This window comes from Oncorhynchus mykiss, chromosome 8, assembly GCF_057628025.1.
Source record: "Oncorhynchus mykiss isolate SJ-2025 chromosome 8, ASM5762802v1, whole genome shotgun sequence".
Lineage (NCBI taxonomy): Eukaryota > Metazoa > Chordata > Actinopteri > Salmoniformes > Salmonidae > Oncorhynchus > Oncorhynchus mykiss.
Genome location: NC_143029.1, coordinates 68943708 through 68962490, shown reverse-complemented (window position 1 = coordinate 68962490; position 18783 = coordinate 68943708). Strand labels below are relative to the sequence as shown.

Sequence of the window (18783 nt, the reverse complement as noted above, 5' to 3'; positions counted from 1 at the left end):
TATGAGTGCCAGATTGCACATTTTGCCAGGACACCGGGGTTAACACCCTACTCTTACCATGGGATCTTTAGTGACCACAGAGAGTCAGGACATCCGTTTAACGTCCCATCCGAAAGACGGCACCCTACGCTGGGCAATCTTCCCAATCACTGCCCTGGGGCATTGGGATAATGTTTTTATAGACCAGAGGAAAGGGTGCCTCCTACTGGCACTCCAACAACACTTCCAGCAGCATCTGGTCTCCCATCTAGGGAACGACCAGGACCAACCCTGCTTAGCTTCAGAAGCAAGCCAGCAGTGGGATGGAGGGTGGTATCACATGATCGGGTGATCCAATTTTGAGAGGTGCATATTGAAGATATTGGAAGAACTTTTCACATTTACTTTTCATCAGCCAACAAGATGAGTAGGCCTAATGAACAGCAAAAGCACTAGCCTATGTCAATCTACTATCCCCTATAGTACAAAAGTCAACCTATTCTGTGTGAGAAATAAATATTCCAAACATTATCTGGGACAGTTGTGGGATGCAATAGATCCCAAATTAATACAACCACCCAAAATATTTTTTTTACACAATGTAGCTGGCACAACAACTTTTAGCTTACAATGTTGATAAACTATTCAGCTTTTTCTTCACATTATAGGCGCAGCAATGCGCACATGACAGAAGGCTATAAGCAGGAATGCTACAATTTATCAAACGTGACCACAATTGGGATTTATGCATGTAATGCTTTTATTATTAAGGTGCATTTTTATGGTTAAAATGATCTTCTCCAAACTTGAAACTCATGCTGTTTATGTATGCCAGTTAGGCACTAAACCCCTTGTTAAGCACATTAATCCCCTTTATTTTAAGACATTTTTGGGCCAATTTAGTTGTGATACAAACCTTATCAAACATATAGGCCTAGGCTACATGAGGTGTGCGACTATGATTAGAAAAAGTTGCCAAAAAAACTCTATGTTGGGCATCGTTCACAAGTGAAAGGCTAATATTGTCACCCATCAGACTATTCTTGATTTAATCTTGTCTTTATGTATACTAAATATGTGAAAATTGTTTTGATTTAGAATGGACCATTATCTTGCACCGGTCTCGAAACAGGGGCAGCGGTAGAAAATATAGTCCTGGCCAAAAGTTTTGAGAATGACACAAATATTAATTTTCACAATGGCAATTTGCATAAACTCCAGAATGTTATGAAGAGTGATCAGATGAATTGCAATTAATTGCAAAATCCCTCTTTGCCATGCGAATCCCCAAAAAACATTTCCACTGCATTTCAGCCCTGCCATAAAAGGACCAGCTGACATCATGTCAGTGATTCTCTCTTTTTTTTATTTATTTTATTTTATTTATTTAACACAGGTGTGAGTGTTGATGAGGACAAGGCTGGAGATCACTCTGTCATGCTGATTGAGTTTGAATAACAGACTGGAAGCTTCAAAAGGAGAGTGGTGCTTGGAATCTTTGTTCTTCCTCTGTCAACCATGGTTACCTGCAAGGAAACACATGCCGTCATCATTACTTTGCAGGAAAAGGGCTTCACAGGCAAGGATATTGCTGCCATTAAGATTGCACCTAAATCAACCATTTATCGAATCATCAAGAACTTCAAGGAGAGCGGTTCAATTGTTGTGAAGAAGGCTTCAGGGTGCCCAAGAAATTCCAGCAAGCATCAGGACCGTCTCCTAAAGTTGATTCAGCTGCGGGATCGGGGCACCACCAGTACAGAGCTTGCTCAGGAATGGAATCAGGCAGGTGTGAGTGCATTAGCATGCACAGTGAGGTGAAGACTTTTGGAGGATGGCCTGGTGTCAAGAAGGGCAGCAAAGAAGCCACTTCTCTCCAGGAAAAACATCAGTGACAGACTGATATTCTGCAAAAGGTACAGGGATTGGACTGCTGAGGACTGGGGTAAAATAATTTTCTCTGATGAATCCCCTTTCCGATTGTTTGGGGCATCTGGAAAAAATCTTGTCCGGAGAAGAAGAGGTGAGCGCTACCATCAGTCCTGTGTCATGTCATCAGTAAAGCATCCTGAGAGCATTCATGTGTGGGGTTGCTTCTCAGCCAAGGGAGTGGGCTCACTCACAATTTTGCCTAAGAACACAGCCATGAGTAAAGAATGGTACCAACACATCCTCTGAGAGCAACTTCTCCCAACCATCCCAGGACATTCTGATGACTAACAAGTGGCTCGGGGAACAAAACATCGATATTCTGGGTCCATGGCCAGAACTCACCAGACCTTAATCCCATTGAGAACTTGTGGTCAATCCTCAAGAGGCCGGTGGACAAACAAAACCCCACAAATTCTGACAAACTCCAAGCATTGATTAGGCAAGAATGGGCTGCCATCAGTCAGGATGTGGCCCAGAAGTTAATTGACAGCATGCCAGGGTGGATTGCAGAGGTCTTGAAAAAGAAGGGATCAACACTGCAAATATTTACTCTTTGCATCAACTTCATATAATTGTCAAAGCCTTTGACACTTATGAATTGCTTGTAATTATACTTCAGTATTTCATAGTAACATCTGACAAAAATATCTAAAGACACTGAAGCAGCAAACTTTGTGGAAATTAATATTTGTGTCATTCTCAAAACTTTTGGCCACGACTGTACATGTCATCTATGCAAATAAATAGCGGATGGAGAACGATCTTTCCCGTGATTCATTTTCATGCCAGCCAGGTAGGCTATACATACTCCTGTTGTAAAGATACGCAATGTGCTTAATATTAGGAAAGATGAGAAATAAATATATTAGGCCTAGCCTATAGAAAGCTGAAGAGATCCTCTATTTAGTATAGGCCATCACTCTGTTTTCTCGTGCAATTGCATTGCCTATAGAAATGTTGGGCAACATGAGCTCATGGGCGCTCATTTAAGTGATTGATTCGACTTTTCGATTACATTTTCATTGATGTCAGAGTGATTAGAGGACCAATAGAGTGCTGAGTACCAGGCAGTTGGCAAGATTGGTCAATTAACTAATGACCATGAGCAGCATCAGAGCTTGGAGAAATTACAGTGACCTAAACGGTCACATGGAATTTGACTGCCTTCATGACTCCGGTGTGGAGGTAATACGGTCCTGCAAAAACCCTATGCATGAGTCCTTTAAACACAGTCTATTGTACCAAAGAAGTCTAATTGTATTTGTCACATGCGCCGAATACAACAGGTGTAGACTTCATCGCAAAATGCTTACTGGAGCCCTTTCCCAACTCTTTTTTTAAAATTTCACCTTTATTTAACTATGTAGGCCAGTTGAGAACAAGTTCTCATTTACAACTGCGACCTGGCCAAGATAAAGCAAAGCAGTGCAACAAAAACAACAACACAGAGTTACACAAACAAACGTACAGTCAATAACACAATAGAAAAATCTATGTACAGGCAATAAATAGGCCATAGAGGTGAAATAATTACAATTTAGCATTAACACTGGAGTGATAGATGTGCAGATGATAATGTGCAAGTAGAGATACTGGGGTGCAAAAGAGCAAGAGGCAAAGTAACAATATGGGGATGAAGTAGTTGGGTGTGCTATTTACAGATTGGCTGTGTACAGGTACAGTGATCGGTAAGCTGCTCTGACAGCTGATGCTTAAAGTTAGAGAGGGAGATATAAGACTCCAGCTTCAGTGATTTTTGCAATTCTTTCCAGTAATTGGCAATAGAGAACTGGAAGGAAAGGCGGCCAAAGAAAGTGTTGGCTTTGGGGATGACCAGTGAAATATACCTCCTGGAGTGCGTGATACGGGTGGGTGTTGCTATGGTGAGCTGAGATAAGGCGGGGCTTTACCAGTTGGAGGCCATGGTTGCTGCAGGGGATGCTGAGATGTTGGCCAGGGTAGGGGTAGCCAGGTGGAAAGCATGGCCAGCCATAGAAAAATTCTTATTGAAATGATCTATTATTGTAGATTTATCGGTGATGACAGTGTTTCCTATCCTCAGTGCAGTGGGCAACTGGGAGGTGTTCTTATTCTCCATGGACTTCAGTGTCCCAAAACTTTTTGAAATTAGTGCTACAGGATGCAAATTTCTGTTTGCAATAGCTAGCCTTAGCTTTCTTAACTGACTGTGTATATTGGTTCCTGACTTCCCTGAAAAGTTGCATATCACGGGGGCAATTCGATGCTAATGCAGAACGCCACAGGATGTTTTTGTGCTGGTCAAGGGCAGTCAAGTCTGGGGTGAACCAAGGGCTATATCTGTTCTTAGTTTATTATTATTTTTTGAATTGGGCATGCTTATTTAAGATGGTGAGGAAAGCACTTTTAAAGAGCAGCCAGGCATCTTCTACTGATGGGATGAGGTCAATATCCTTCCAGGATACCCGGGCCAGGTCGATTAGAAATTCCTGCTCGCTGAAGTGTTTTAGGGAGCGTTTGACAGTGATAAGAGGTGGTCGTTTGACCGTGGACCCATTACGTACGCAGGCAATGAGGCAGTGATCGCTGAGATTCTGGTTGAAGACAGCAGAAGTGTATTTAGAGGTTAAGTTGGTCAGGATGATATCTAAGAGGTTGCCCATGGTTGTGGATTTAGGGTTGTACCTGGTAGGTTCCTTGATAATTTGTGTGAGATTAAGGGCATCTAGCTAAAATTGTAGGATGGCCGGGGTGTTAAGCATGTCCCAGTTTAGGTCACCAAACAGTACAAACTCTGAAGATAAATGGGGGGAAATCAATTCACATATGTCCAGGGCACAGCTAGGGGCTGAAGGGGGTCTATAACAAGTGGCAACGGTGAGAGACTTGTTTCTGGAAAGGTGGATTTTTAAAAGTGGAAGCTCAAATTGTTTGGGCACAGACCCGGATAGCCTGCAGAGTTCTGTCATACTATCTCTGCAGTAGATTTCAACTCTACCCTCAATGCAGAGTTAAAAGGAAGAGAAATGTGCTCAATAAAAAAGGAAATTGGTAACACAATAAAATAACAGTATCAAGTCTATATGTACTGGTACTGAGTCAATGTGCAGGGTTACGAGGTAGAGGTAATACTGTATGTACATGTAGGTAGGGGTAAAAGTGACTAAGCAATCAGCATAGATAATAAACAGAGTAGCAGCAGGATATGTGACTCATTTCAGGAAACTAGGTGTATGTCGCACGTCACTACTTCACAGGAGAGCCATTTGAACGTAAACATTTAAAAAAAAAATCAAAATGCTTTTTTTCTGGCAGAAATGCCTTTTGGAACATGTGAACTTTCATGTGCCTTAATAACAAACTTGTATGCAAATTTGTAAATATAAATACAAATGTTAAATTATGAGTCTAGTTGGTTTAGCCATAGAAAAAGCTGCTGGACATGCCGAGAGATGAGTTCAGATTGGTCTGCCATATAGCACACTTATGTCAGTATGTGTAGGTAATCCTATCTAACGTGGCTTTAAAAAATTGTATATCGCGTAGTGGAACTGCATAAGTATTGCTCTCCACTTTCTGGAGGACTGACTTTTGTAACAATGGAATTAGTGTATGATAGCTAAGGAGATGGAGAACACCCGTCTCCGGATTACATCTTCAAACTAAGGGCAACCATGGCATCCGTGACAGAGAGTGAGAAGCGTCCGTCCATATGTACGGGTAAGAGAGTCTAGCTAGCTACATGTTCATATATTACACATTTCTAATTTTGTTGTCAGAAAGTTGTTTTCATTTCAAGTTAAAGTGTACTGTTGGCTAGCTAGCTAATGTTAGCTGGCTAGCTCGCTAGCTAATGTTATGTGTATGATCTGTGTAGTAATATTATTATCTCAGAGCCATTTGCTTTTCTAGTTATAGCCTAATATTATCTAGCTAATATTGAACCTGGTTGGTTAGCTACCTGCAGATTCATGCAGGGTAGTAACGTCATGAGTTGGGATTATGTTTCATTGTTTAGCTAGCTAGCTAGAGTTGCAATTTACAAATGCTCATCACTACTTTTTTGCCAACGTTTACTGACACCGGCCATATTCAACATATGGCCGGTGTCAGTAAACGTTGGCAAAAAAAGTTCATTGTTGCCAGCAGCACAGTTGCCATCACCAATGCTTTGGATAACAGAAAAGCAGCTTAACCAGCTCCACTAGGGTGAGTAAAATGGTCAGTGAGCTGTTCTCTCATTTGTGTCTGGCAGTAGCTAGCAAGCTAGCCAACGTTTGCCAGTTAGCTTGGGTGCTTGACTGCTGTTGTAAGGACAGAACGCTCAGCTCAACCCTTAAAGAGATGGGTGGGGTTAAAGCTTAAGAGGGTGTGAACGATGCTGAATGGGTGCAAACAAAGAAGTTTACAAGTTTATCAACTTTCAAAGCAGAATTACTTTCCCATTGTTCCTCAACTGTAGTGGGTGATATACCTTTTTGAGAGGAATGGGAGATTCGATGTAGGCTAATAGTTTTTTTGGGGGCTGTGGGGCTTTTTCAAGAGGGGCTTTATTACTGCCACATTTAGTGAGTTTTGTACACATCTGGAGGGTAGGGAGATGTTTATTATGTTATACATACTGTAGGAGGGCCAAGCACAGGAAGTAGCTCTTTCAATAGTTTAGTTGGAATAGGGTCCAGTAAACAGCTGAAGTTTTAGAGGCCATGACGATTTTCATGAATGTGTCAAGCGATACAGGATAAAAAAAATGTGTGTCTCCATTGAAACGAGGTCCTGGCAGTTTTTTGAAGACTCAGGAAAACAAAGTTTTGGAGAAATACGGATATTCAAAGAGGAGTACGTAATTTGTTTTCTAATTATCATTATCTTTTTGTCAAAGAAATTTACAAATTCATCACTGCTGAATATGTCCCTTTGAGCATGGTGAATTTGTTAATTACACTTTGGGTGGTGTACCAATACACCCAGTCACTACAAAGATACAGTTGTCCTTCCTAACTTAGTTACCAGAGAAGAAGGAAACTGCTCACCATTTCACCATGAGGCCAATGGTGACATTAAAACAGTTAGAGTTTAATGGTTGTGATAGAAGATAACTGAGGATGGATAAACAACATTGTCATTTAGGTTAGTATTGTGGAGTAACTACAAAGTGAAAAGAAGTAAGCCTGTACAGAATAAAAAATATTCCAAAACATGCATCCTGTTTGCAATAAGGAACTAAAGTAAAACTGCCAAAAATGTGGCAAAGAAATTAACCTTATGTCCTGACTACAAAGCGTTATGCTTGGGGCAAATACAACACTTCACTGAGTGCCACTCTTCATATTTTCAAGCATGGTCGTGGCTTCATCATGTTATTGGTATGCTGGTCAGCGTCAAGGATTAGGGAGATTTTCAGGATAAAAATAAACGAAATAGAGCTAATCCCAGGCAAAATCCGAGAGGAAAACCTAATTCAGTCTGCTTTCCAAAAGACACCTTTCAGCAGGACAAAAACTTAAAACACAAGACCCAATATACACTGGAGTTGATTATGAAGATTACATTGAATGTTCCTGAGTGGCCTAGTTACAATTTTGACTTAAATGGGCTTGAAAATCTATGGCAAGACTTAACAATGTCTGTCTAGCAATGATTAACAACCAACTTGACAGAGCTTGAAGATTGTTTTAAATAATAATGTGCAAGTATTGTCCATTCCAGGTGTGCAAAGCTCTTAGAGCCTTACCCAGAAAGACTCACAGCTGTAATCGCTGCCAAAAGTTATTATATTGACTCGGGTGTGAATACTTATGTAAGTAGAATATTTCTGTATTTGATTTTCATAAAAATTGTTTTTTTTTAAGTAGCTATAAAAAGTGATTGAGCAGGCTGCATAGATTTCATGACTAGAACCTCAAAAGACAAAAATGCAGTCTTTCGTAAATTGACATTTCCTGTCGTAAATGTTAGCAACACCTCCATCTTTGCAGGATGCGCAGGGGATATGATCACTAGTGTAACCTGGAGGAGAGGCATCATTAAACGCAGTAAATTCATCAGATTTAAGCCATGTTTCTGTCCGTTGGAGTTTATGATCAGTGATTTGTTCATTGACTATTACTGCCTGGGAAGTGAGGGAACTACCATTTTAGTAGTCTTGTTTTCGAGATGTGACAGGAATGGAAGAATACTTAATTCCAATGAGATTGCTAAGGCGAACACCGCCATGTTTAGTTTTGCGAGACCTAGATCTAGACACAGACATGTTCTCTATGTGGAAAACTGAGCTGACTACACTGACTGCTAGGGGCAGACTACACTAATCTGGCAGACTGGCTAACAGCCTGCTGCTTAGCCTGCACCCTATCTCTTTGTGGAGTTAGAGCCCTGTCTATGTTGATAGATAAGATGAGAGCACCCCTCCAGCTAGGATGGAGTCCGTCACTCCTCAACATGCCAGGCTTGGTCCCAGGAAGAGGGCCAATTATCTACAAATTAAATCTTTTGGGAGGAGCAGTAAACAGTTTTCAAACAGTGATTGAGTTGAACAAGTCTGCTGTAGAGCTCCTCACTCTCCCTAACTGGGAGGGGGCCAGAGACAATTACTCGATGCCAAAACATCTTTCTAGCTAAGTTTCACGCTGAAGCTATGTTGTGCTTGGTGATCTCTAACTGTTTCATCCTAACACCGCTGGTGCGATGTCGGAAGTTTACATACACTTAGGTTGGAGTCATTAAAACTCATTTTTCAACCACAAGTTGGTTAGGATATCTACTTTGTGCATGACAACAAGTAATTTTTCCAACAATTGTTTACAGACAGATTATTTCACTTATAATTCACGGTATCACAATTCCAGTGGGTCAGAAGTTTACATACACTAAGTTGACTGTGCCTTTAAACAGCCTGGAAAATTACAGAAAATGATGTCATGGCTTTAGAAGCTTCTGATAGGCTAATTGACATAATTTGTGTCAATAGGAAGTGTACCTGTGGATGTATTTCAAGGCCTACCTTCAAACTCAGTGCCTTTTTGCTTGACATCATGGAAAAATTAAAAGAAATCAGCCAAGACCTCAGAAAAAATATTGTAGACTTCCACAAGTCTGGTTCATCCTTGAGAGCAATTTCCAAATGCCTGAAGGTACCGCGTTCATCTGTACAAACAATAGTATGCAGGTATATACACCAGGGGACCACGCAGCCGTCATACCGCTCAGGAAGGAGACGCATTCTGTCTCCTATAGATGAACGTACTTTGGTGCAAAAAGTGCAAATCAGTCCCAGAACAACAGCAAAGGACCTTGTGAAGATGCTGGAGGAAATGGGTACAAAAGTATCTATATCCACAGTAAAATGAGTCCTATATTGACATAACCTGAAAGGCCGCTCAGCACGGAAGAAGCCACTGCTCAAAAACCACAATAAAAAAGGCCAGACTACGGTTTGCATTGCACATGGGGACAAAGATCGTACTTTTTGTAGAAATGTCCTCTGGTCTGATGAAACAAAAATAGAACAGTTTGGCCATAATGACCATCCTTATGTTTGAAGGAAAAAGGGGGAGGCTTGCAAGCCGAAGAACACCATCCCAACTGTGAAGCACGGGAGTAGCCCGCATGCCAGCCTCTATAATGTCGCCTCTTTCTTTTAATGATCAGTGTTCTGATGTCCAGAAGCTCTTTTTGGACTTGGCGGAAACAATATTTACAAAAAAAAGTTAAGATCAGCGCAAAAACGAAACACACACAATATAGCACAATTGGTCAGGAATACGTCTGCTATTCCCTTCAGCGCCATTCTAGCAATTCCCAAGTGAGGGACCGATCAAGGAGATTAACCTCCAACATTCATAAGCGTGTTCATTACATGAAGGCACATTTTGATATGACAGCCACAGGGTTTTTTATACACCGACAGTAGTTTACAGGTTGTTGTTCCAGCCCTTCACTAACACCTAATTAAACTAATTGTGGTCTAAATTGAACACTTGCACACAGTGCAATCCCCTGAGACAGAAATCACATATGTATTTACAATGAGCTTCAAAAGTTACAATGTCCAGACAAACCTGCATGATAATCAAAAACATGGGTGAATCTAACATCAGTGGTGTAAACTACTTAAGTAAAAATTATTTAAAGTACTATTTAAGAAGTTTTTGGGGGTATCTGTACTTTACTTTACTATTTATATTTTTGACAACTTTTACTTTTACTTCACTACATTCCTAAAGAAAATAATGAACTTTTTACTCAAAACATTTTTCTTGACACCCAAAAGTACTCATTACATTTTGAATGCTTAGCAGGACAGGAAAATAGTCAAATTCACGCACTTATTCAGAGAACACTTGGTCATCCCTACTGTTTCTGATCTGGCGGACTCAATAAACACATGCATCGTATGTAAAGGATGTCTGAGTGTGCCCCTGGCTATCCGTACATTTTCAAAACAAGAAAATGGTACTGTTTGCTTGGCTTAATATAAGGAATTTGAAATTATTTATACTTTTTAGTTTTACTTTTGATACTTAAGTATACAGTACCAGTCAAAAGTTTTGACACACCTATTCATTCCTGGGTTTTTCTTTATTTTTTTTTACTATTTTCTACATTTTAGAATAATAGTGAAGACATCAACACTATGAAATAACACATATGGAATCATGTAGTAACCAAAAATGTGTTAAACAAATCAAAATATATTTTATATTTGGGATTCTTCCACCTGCCCATTACTCTTGGGGTGAAAACCTGAGAAAACCCCCAGACGTTCCATGAACGCCTTCCAGATCCTTGACGTGAACTGGGGACCCCGATCAGAAACTATATCCTCAGGCACCCCATAGTGCCGGAAGACGTGTGGAAACAGGGCCTCCGCAGTCTGTAAGGCCGTAGGGAGACCGGGCAAAGGGAGGAGACGACAGGACTTAGAAAAACGATCCACAACGACCAGGATCGTGGAGTTACCCTGTGAAGGTGGAAGATCGGTTAGGAAATCCACCGACAGGTGCGACCACGGCCGTTGTGGAACGGTACAATACACCCTCACGTCCTTAGCTAAAGTGGGCCACCAGTACCTCCCATCAAGACAGCGCACCGTCCGACCTATCCCAGGATGACCAGAGGGTGACGTGTGGGCCCAATAGATCAGTCGGTCGCGGACAGCAAACGGAACGTACAGACGCCCAGCTGGACACTGAGGTGGAGAGGGCTGTGCACGTGACGCCCGCTCAATGTCCGCGTCCAGCTCCCACACTACCGGCGCCACCAAACAAGAGGCTGGGAGTATGGGAGTGGGATCCATGTACAGCTCCTCTGTGTCATACAGCCGGGACAGTGCATCTGCCTTCACGTTCTGGGAGCCTGGTCTGTAAGAGAGGGTAAACACAAAACGGGTGAAAAACATGGCCCACCTTGCCTGGCGGGGATTCGGTCTCCTCGCTTCCCGGATGTACTCCAGATTGCGATGGTCAGTCCAGATGAGAAAAGGGTGTTTAGCCCCCTCAAGCCAATGTCTCCACGCTTTCAAAGCCTTGACGACAGCCAGCAGCTCCCGGTCCCCCACATCATAGTTTCGCTCCGCGGGGCTGAGCTTCTTCGAAAAGAAGGCACAGGGGCGGAGCTTCAGTGGCGCACCCGAGCGCTGAGAGAGCACCGCTCCTATCCCAGCTTCGGATGCGTCCACCTCCACTATGAACGGCAAAGAGGGATCCGGATGAGCCAACACAGGAACCGAGGTAAACAGAGCCTTCAGGTGCCTAAAAGCCCTGTTCGCCTCAGCTGACCACTGCAAGCGCACCAGGCCCCCCTTTAGCATTGAGGTAATGGGAGCAGCAACCTGACCAAAACTCAGGATAAACCTCCGGTAGTAGTTGGCAAACCCTAAGAATCACTGCACCTCCTTTACCGTGGTGGGAGTCGGCCAATTACGCATGGCTGCAATGCTGTCACTCTCCATGTCCACTCCTGACGTGGAAATCCGATGCCCTAGGAAGGAGACAGACTGTTGGAAGAACAAGCATTTCTCAGCCTTGACGTACGGGTCATGCTCCAACAGGCGACCAAGCACTCTGCGCACCAGGGACACAAGCTCGGTGCGTGTGCAGCGGAGTATATCAGAATGTCATCAATACACACCACTACCAGGTCTCTGAAATTCTCATCTACAAAAGATTGGAAGACTGATGGAGCATTCATCAACCCATACGGCATGACGAGGTACTCATAATGCCCTGAGGTGGTACTAAATGCCGTCTTCCACTCGTCTCCCTTCCAGATACGCACCAGGTTGTACGCACTCCTGAGATCCAGTTTAGTGAAAAAACGCGCCCCGTGCATTGACTCAATCGCCGCAGCGATAAGTGTGATTTCACTATGATTTTATTGAGACCTCGATAATCAATGCACGGTGCAAACCTCCATCCTTCTTCTTCACAAAAAAGAAACTCGAGGAGACGGATGAAATGGAGGGCCGAATGTACCCCTGACGCAGGGATTCAGAGACATGTCTCCATAGCCACTGTCTCCGCTTGCGACAGGGGATACACGTAACTCCTGGGAAGTGCAGCGTCTACCAGGAGATTTATCGCACAATCCCCCCGTTGATGGGGTGGTAATGGAGTCACGTTCTCAATTACCAAATCGGCATATTCTGGGGGGGATGCGCACGGTGGAGACCTGTTCTGGACTTTCCATCGTAGTAGCACCAACGGAAACCCCTAAACACCTACCTGAGCACTCTTGCGATCACCCCGTGAGAGCCCTCTCTGGCCAAGAAACAGTGGGGTTATGACAAGCTAACCAGGGTAGGCCCAGCACCACAGAATACGCAGAATATTTTCCTTGTGACCCCCCCCCCCCCCCCCCCCCCTGCGTCACCATACTCAAAGGAGCGGTGTCCTCCCTGATAAACCCTGACCCTAATGGTTGACTATCTTAGGCGTGAACAGGGATAGGCACATCCACAGGAACAATGGGGATCCCTAAACTATGAGCTAACACTTTATTAATGAAATTCCCAGCAGCGCCTGAATTTACTAGCGCCTTATGCTGGGAACGCGGGGAAAGTTCAGGAAAAGTGACAGAGACAAACATATGTGCAACAGAGGGCTCTGGATGAGAATGGTGCCTACTCATCTAGGGTGACGCCAGAGTGCCCTGCCTGCTGCCTCGATTCCCAGAGGAACCAACCCAGCACCGACCAGAAGTGTGTCCTCTGCGACCACATATGGTGCACGAGCGGGAACCCCCTCCGGTCTCCCTGCGCACCGTCCCTCCCAACTCCATGGGTACAGGAGAGAGGGTGCGGGAGGATGGAACAACCAGACCCCGATCTAGACGTCCACGAGTAGCCAGCATGTTGTCCAGCCGGATGGACAGGTCCACCAGCTGGTCGAAGGTGAGGGTGGTGTCTGCAGGCCAGCTCCCGACGGACATCCTCGCGTAGACTACAGCGTAATGGTCGATCAGGGCCCTGTCGCTCCATCCAGCGCCGGCAGCCAGGGTCCTAAACTCCAGAGCAAACTCCTGGGTGCTCCTAGTCTCCTGCCTCAGATGGTAGAGGAGCTCACCCGCGCTCTGCCCTCGGGTGGGTTGTTGAATACTGCCCGGAAACGGTGGGTGAACTCCTCAAAATGGTCCAACGCCGCATTTCCATCTCCATACACAGCGCTGGCCCACTCCAGGGCTTTCCCGGTGAGGCACGAGAGGAGGGCGTAACTCCTCTCACGGTCCGATGGAGCTGGGTGGACCGTGGCCAGATACAGGCTTAGTTTGAGGAGGAAACCCTGGCAGCCGGCAGCATCTCCGCCGTACACCTGTGGCATGGATAGATGGATCCTGCTGGGTTCAGGCAGGATAGGGGCGCTCAGGGGAGACCCCGACTGTGCTGGTGGAGGCGCTGGAAAAACTTCCTGTGTCACCCAGCGGTCTATATACTGGACACCGCGATCCATGGCGGCGCTCAGATTGTAAATCATCTCCGTATGTTCAATGACGCGCTCCTCCACCTCCATGGCCGGGGTACCTTCTCCTGCTGACTTCATGTTGGGTCAGAGATTCTGTCAGAGTCGTGTGTATAGGAGGCAAGGAAGAATGATGGCTAGAAGACCGGTGACGTCGACCGCCGAGCACAGCCCGAACAAGGAGAGGCATCGACTTCGGCAAAAAGTCAGGTACTACTCAAGTAGTATTTTACTGGGTGACTTTCACTTTTACTTGAGTAACTTCCTATTAAGGTATAAATACTTTTACTGAGGCAATGACATTTGGAATTGGGTACTTTTTTGACCTTTGTCTAAAATTGTGATATACACTCCTGAATAATATCCTGGCAAATGGTGATCATCCTGGTGTAGGGAGGTTCACACCAAGTTATTTATATCTGCAGGGTGTCACGGTGGGATGTCTTTCAAACTGGAACAAGTGGAGACAAGGGGGGGAGAAATTAACCTCACTGCTCAAATTTCAATGCTAGTTCAAGTAACTCAAGACACAACTACCTTTATTAATGTGACAGTTTTGTATATTTTTAGGCTTGATTAAGTTGTTTACAGTAAGAAGTAGAATAACTTGGCCTCTAATTTGAACTAGTATCACCAACTCCAATGGTGCAACACAATGGGTGAAGGTAAAGTGGCAAGAGAAAGTTACCTACAGTAACATTAGCTAGGCTACGGGTTAGGGTTAAGTTTAGGAGTTAAAGCATTAAGGTTAGGGTTAGGCGACGGGTTAGCTAAAAGGGTTAAGGTTAGGCGACGGGTTAGCTAAAAGGGTTAAGGTTAGAGGAAGGGTTAGCTAACGTGAACGTTTTCTGTAATGAGATTTGAAATCGCAACCTTTTGGGTTGCTCTACGTTTGTGTTATATGCCTTCCATCCACCCCAAAAAATTAAGGGGCCTAACCCGATCCATGAAAAACAGCTCCAGACCATTATTCCTCCTCCACCAACCTTTAAATGTGGTACTATGCATTGGGGCAGGTAGCTTTCTCCTTCCATCCACCAAACCCAGATTTGTCTATCGGACTGCCAAATGGTAAAGCATGATTCATCAGTGTCAGCGAGATTTATACCACTCCAGCCAATGCTTGGCATTGTTTATGGTAATCTTAGGCTTGTGTGCGGCTGCTCAGCCATGGAAACCCATCTCGTGAAGCTCCCAATAAACAGTTATTGTGCTTATGTTGCTTCCAGAGGCAGTTTGGAACTCGGTAGTGAGTGTCGCAACCGAGGACAGGCGGTTTTACGCGCTATGCACTTCAGCACTCGGCGGCCCCGTTCTGTGATCTTGTGTGGCCTACCACTTCGCGGCTTAGCTGTTGTTGCTCCTAGACGTTTTCACTTCACAATAACAGCTCTAGCAGGGCAGAAATTTGAAGAACTGACTTGTTGGAAAGGTGGCATACTATGACGGTGCCACTTTGAAAGTCACTGAGCTCTTCAGTAAGGCCATTCTACTGCCAATGATTGTCTATGGAGATTGCATGGCTGTGTGCTCAGTTGTATACACCTGTCAGCAAAAGGTTTGGCTGAAATAGCCGAATCCACCAATTTGAAGGGGTGACCACATTTTTGTATTCATAGTGAATATCTCAATTCAACCCATTGTTTTAGAGAGTAGAAACCTGAATATTCTCGTTTTAGAGAGTCGTTTTAGAGAGTAGTACACTGAATATTGTAGCAAAAATTGAATGTTTACCAACCAAAGTACTTTTACCTATGACATTTTATAAACATTTATGGATGAAAATGACCCTTTCCAACCAATGACCCTTATATTCTAGGCCATGGGTATCAAATTAATTCCATGGAGGGCCAAGTGTAAGCTGATATTCATTATTTCCATTAAATTTGTGTCCAATTAAGACCTACACACCCAGGTGAGGGGAGTTCCTAACTAATCAGTGACCTTATTGATCAATCAAGTACAACGGAGGAGCGAAATTCCACAGACACTCTGCCCTCCATGGAATAAGTTTGACACGTGTTCTAGGCCCTTGGTTTTGGAATGGAAAAGTTTTTTTGTAGTGAAGAGGGAGGGATGCATTTTTAATTCAATTCATGAATCAATGAGCCTCCAGCGGCTCTGGGGAATGATATGAAAATGACTCGCAATGGAAAAAGGAAAATTAATTGAAACGCACTCATTGTTAACTTTGGAATCTACAATATTTTCCCAACTGTCATTTCTAATTAGGATGGAGCATGTGATTACTCTAGTCTCTGTGCAGATGAGACAGTTGTGAAATGAATCAGGAGGATAGTTTTAATCCACTTCAATAGATTTCTGTCCTAGCCTATTAGTCAAATGACATTAACGCTTGATGGCGTCTGCGGCATGGTCTATTTGGTATCATAGTGAGTGGTGCTGCTTTGAAGTTGTACTTGTGTGTGCAGTAGATGACCCATTTCTCAGAAATCCACCATAACACCAGTATGGAGGTCTGAGCTGTCACAGGGAGGAGGCCTGCCAGGGTGCTTTGACACTGAAACTGACTGAGGAGACTCTCAGCCCTCCACATTTGCCTGTCCCCACTGACCATGGTCACATACCACAGGAGGTTGGTGGCACCTTAACTAGGGAGAACGGGCTCCTGGTAATGACTGGAGCAGAATCAGTGGAATGGTATCAAATAAATCAAACGCAGGTGTTTGATGCCAATTCATTTGCGCCGTTCCTGTCATTATTATGAGTCGTTCTCCCTTCAGTAGCCGCCTGTGTCACAAACACCCCAATACATTATACATTTAACAGCATGCACCGACATGCCTGAGTTTTCTTTGAATCCCTCACAACTCCATCCTCATAGGTTACAATGCTGACTACTAAAAGGCCACTAGGGCAGGTGAGGAAAGGTATATGATGGTGAAGACTAGCTGGTCTCGCTGTGCTTCTGAGTCACAATAATTAGCTACACACTGTAATTTTTATGATATAAGCTCACTGAACGGGTTCACAGTTGATGGATGAATCTTGTCTTGGAGACAGCTCTACAGAGTGGTCATTAAATAGCCTAGCCACGGTAATAAAATCAGATTTTAAACCTAACCTCAATCGCACTCCTATCCTTATGCCTAACCTTAAATTAATACCAAAAAGCTAATTTTTGATTTGACATTTTTTAATCTAGTAACATATTAATCTCAACCTGCGTCCAGGGTGCTGTTTATGGCGCTATCCATGGTACTGAATCGCACTCATCGCATTCCCAGAGAACGTCAGGTGATTCAAGTGATTAATACATGCTTTTTGTATCTGGATTCAAGAGGAATGTGTTAAATTCGTGTTAGAGATAGCCAAGGCCTTCTAGAGTCAAATGTGGAGAAGAATCTCAGACAAGTTGAATAAAATACAATGTAGACTATAAACTATAACTGTCATAAACATCGTCCTCTGCTGAATGAGTGTCGTTTCTCATTGAGCCACAGAGAGGCACTCGAGCTCCGTCCTGGATTAACAGTTATTGGGACTGGAATGAACGGAATAACGAAAATATTTATACAGATTACATGACTGCTTGTAGCCTATTAGCACATTTGAGACGGGACTATTTATTGACTAATGCAATATTGGATTAAAGGAAATATTCTCTGCCCCACATGAATGTGCATTATGTACAGTATGCTATAGTCTGCGGTGTGTTGTTGAGATGATAGGTTGTGCATAGTCCGTTTACTTCACTTCTCATGCAGAACGCGTCCACCGAGGCGCCACTGGTTCTCGGCGTCCTTCACACATACACACACACCGGGTCTTTCTTGCCGCCAAACAGCTGTTGAAAGTCTAGCAGCCTTTTTAGTTATTTTGATTGGGTTACATTTTCTGAGACTGTATTGAATATCAGATTGGATACCCACAGAGACGGGCTGCTATCGCGCCGTGAGAAGGCATCAACGAACTGAAGAGGGGAACCAGCGTGCTCTGAATACAGACACAGATTATTAACGTCCTACTGTAGCCTTGCTCACCGCTCCCTTAGGACAAAACACATCCAATCGATCAGAGGACTTGCTTGTTAGGCTATGTTTGTTTTATAATTCAACCAGGAAAACGTTTTCAGTTTTTACTAGTTATTTTATCGGGATAATTTACCTGTTCTCTTTGGAACCATCTCCGCTTTATTCCAGAGGATAAATTGGCCACCCGCTGTCGGATCTCTCCAAAGCCACTGAAAATAAGCAGTAGCCTACACTCGTCTCCGTATACGAGAGGTTTCTCTTGCTTTGACATGCTGTAGTGGTTTTGACTGTACTTATGGCTTCGCTGTATCAGAGATTCGCCGGTAAGATCAATACGAAGAATTCTTTCCCACACCCACCTGAGGCCAGCCACCTACTCGGCGGACAGGTAGCGGACGAGGAGAACAACACACGGAAGACCCCGCAGCCCGTGGCCGACGGCAGACCCCATGTTCCCCACCGAAAGAAAAATGCGAACGAGGACGAGCGTGTAAGACCTCTAAACAATTAAACTATTGGTGTAGGCCTATGGATTTGATCACTCAAACCTTCATCTGATAATCGTTGACAACTTTAACAGATCACCTGTATAGCCCCTATCTGCTTTCTATTGTTTGCCCAATAATTTTACTCTAGACCTAAACTATCATGCTGCTGCAATTATGTTCTTGGTTCACTCTTGCCTAAATGGTTTTGCAACTGAAACAGCATGTGTTACCCCGTGATTCTCAGATCAGTAGGCTATGAATTCAGAGCGTTAGACGCTCCACCAGTCAAGGCGTGGTTGCTATTCAAGAAACGTATTGTGTCTGGATGGTTGGCCTTGTGTAGTGTCTGAATAGGCTGTGTCACTTTCTATGTTGTGATGCTTGCCAACTATAACTGCTTAAAAGTAGAAAAGGGTGGCTACTTTGAAGAATCTCAAATATAAAATCTATTTA

At 43.7% G+C, this 18783-nt stretch overlaps 1 protein-coding gene across 3 annotated transcripts in view; it reads left to right on the top strand.

Annotated features, from left to right (window-relative positions):
* Window positions 1-18783, top strand: part of LOC110530968 (A-type potassium channel modulatory protein DPP6) — a 169145-nt gene that overhangs the window by 30027 nt on the left and 120335 nt on the right. The window contains exon 1 of one of the 3 annotated variants that reach the window (XM_036986027.2): window positions 17339-18332. The exons of the other annotated variants lie outside the window; for them this stretch is intronic. Coding sequence (XP_036841922.2) covers window positions 18138-18332 — 195 coding nt within the window. The 5' untranslated portion in view covers window positions 17339-18137. Of the gene's footprint in view, window positions 1-17338; window positions 18333-18783 lie in introns of those variants that run through there. 3 annotated transcript variants of the gene reach the window in all.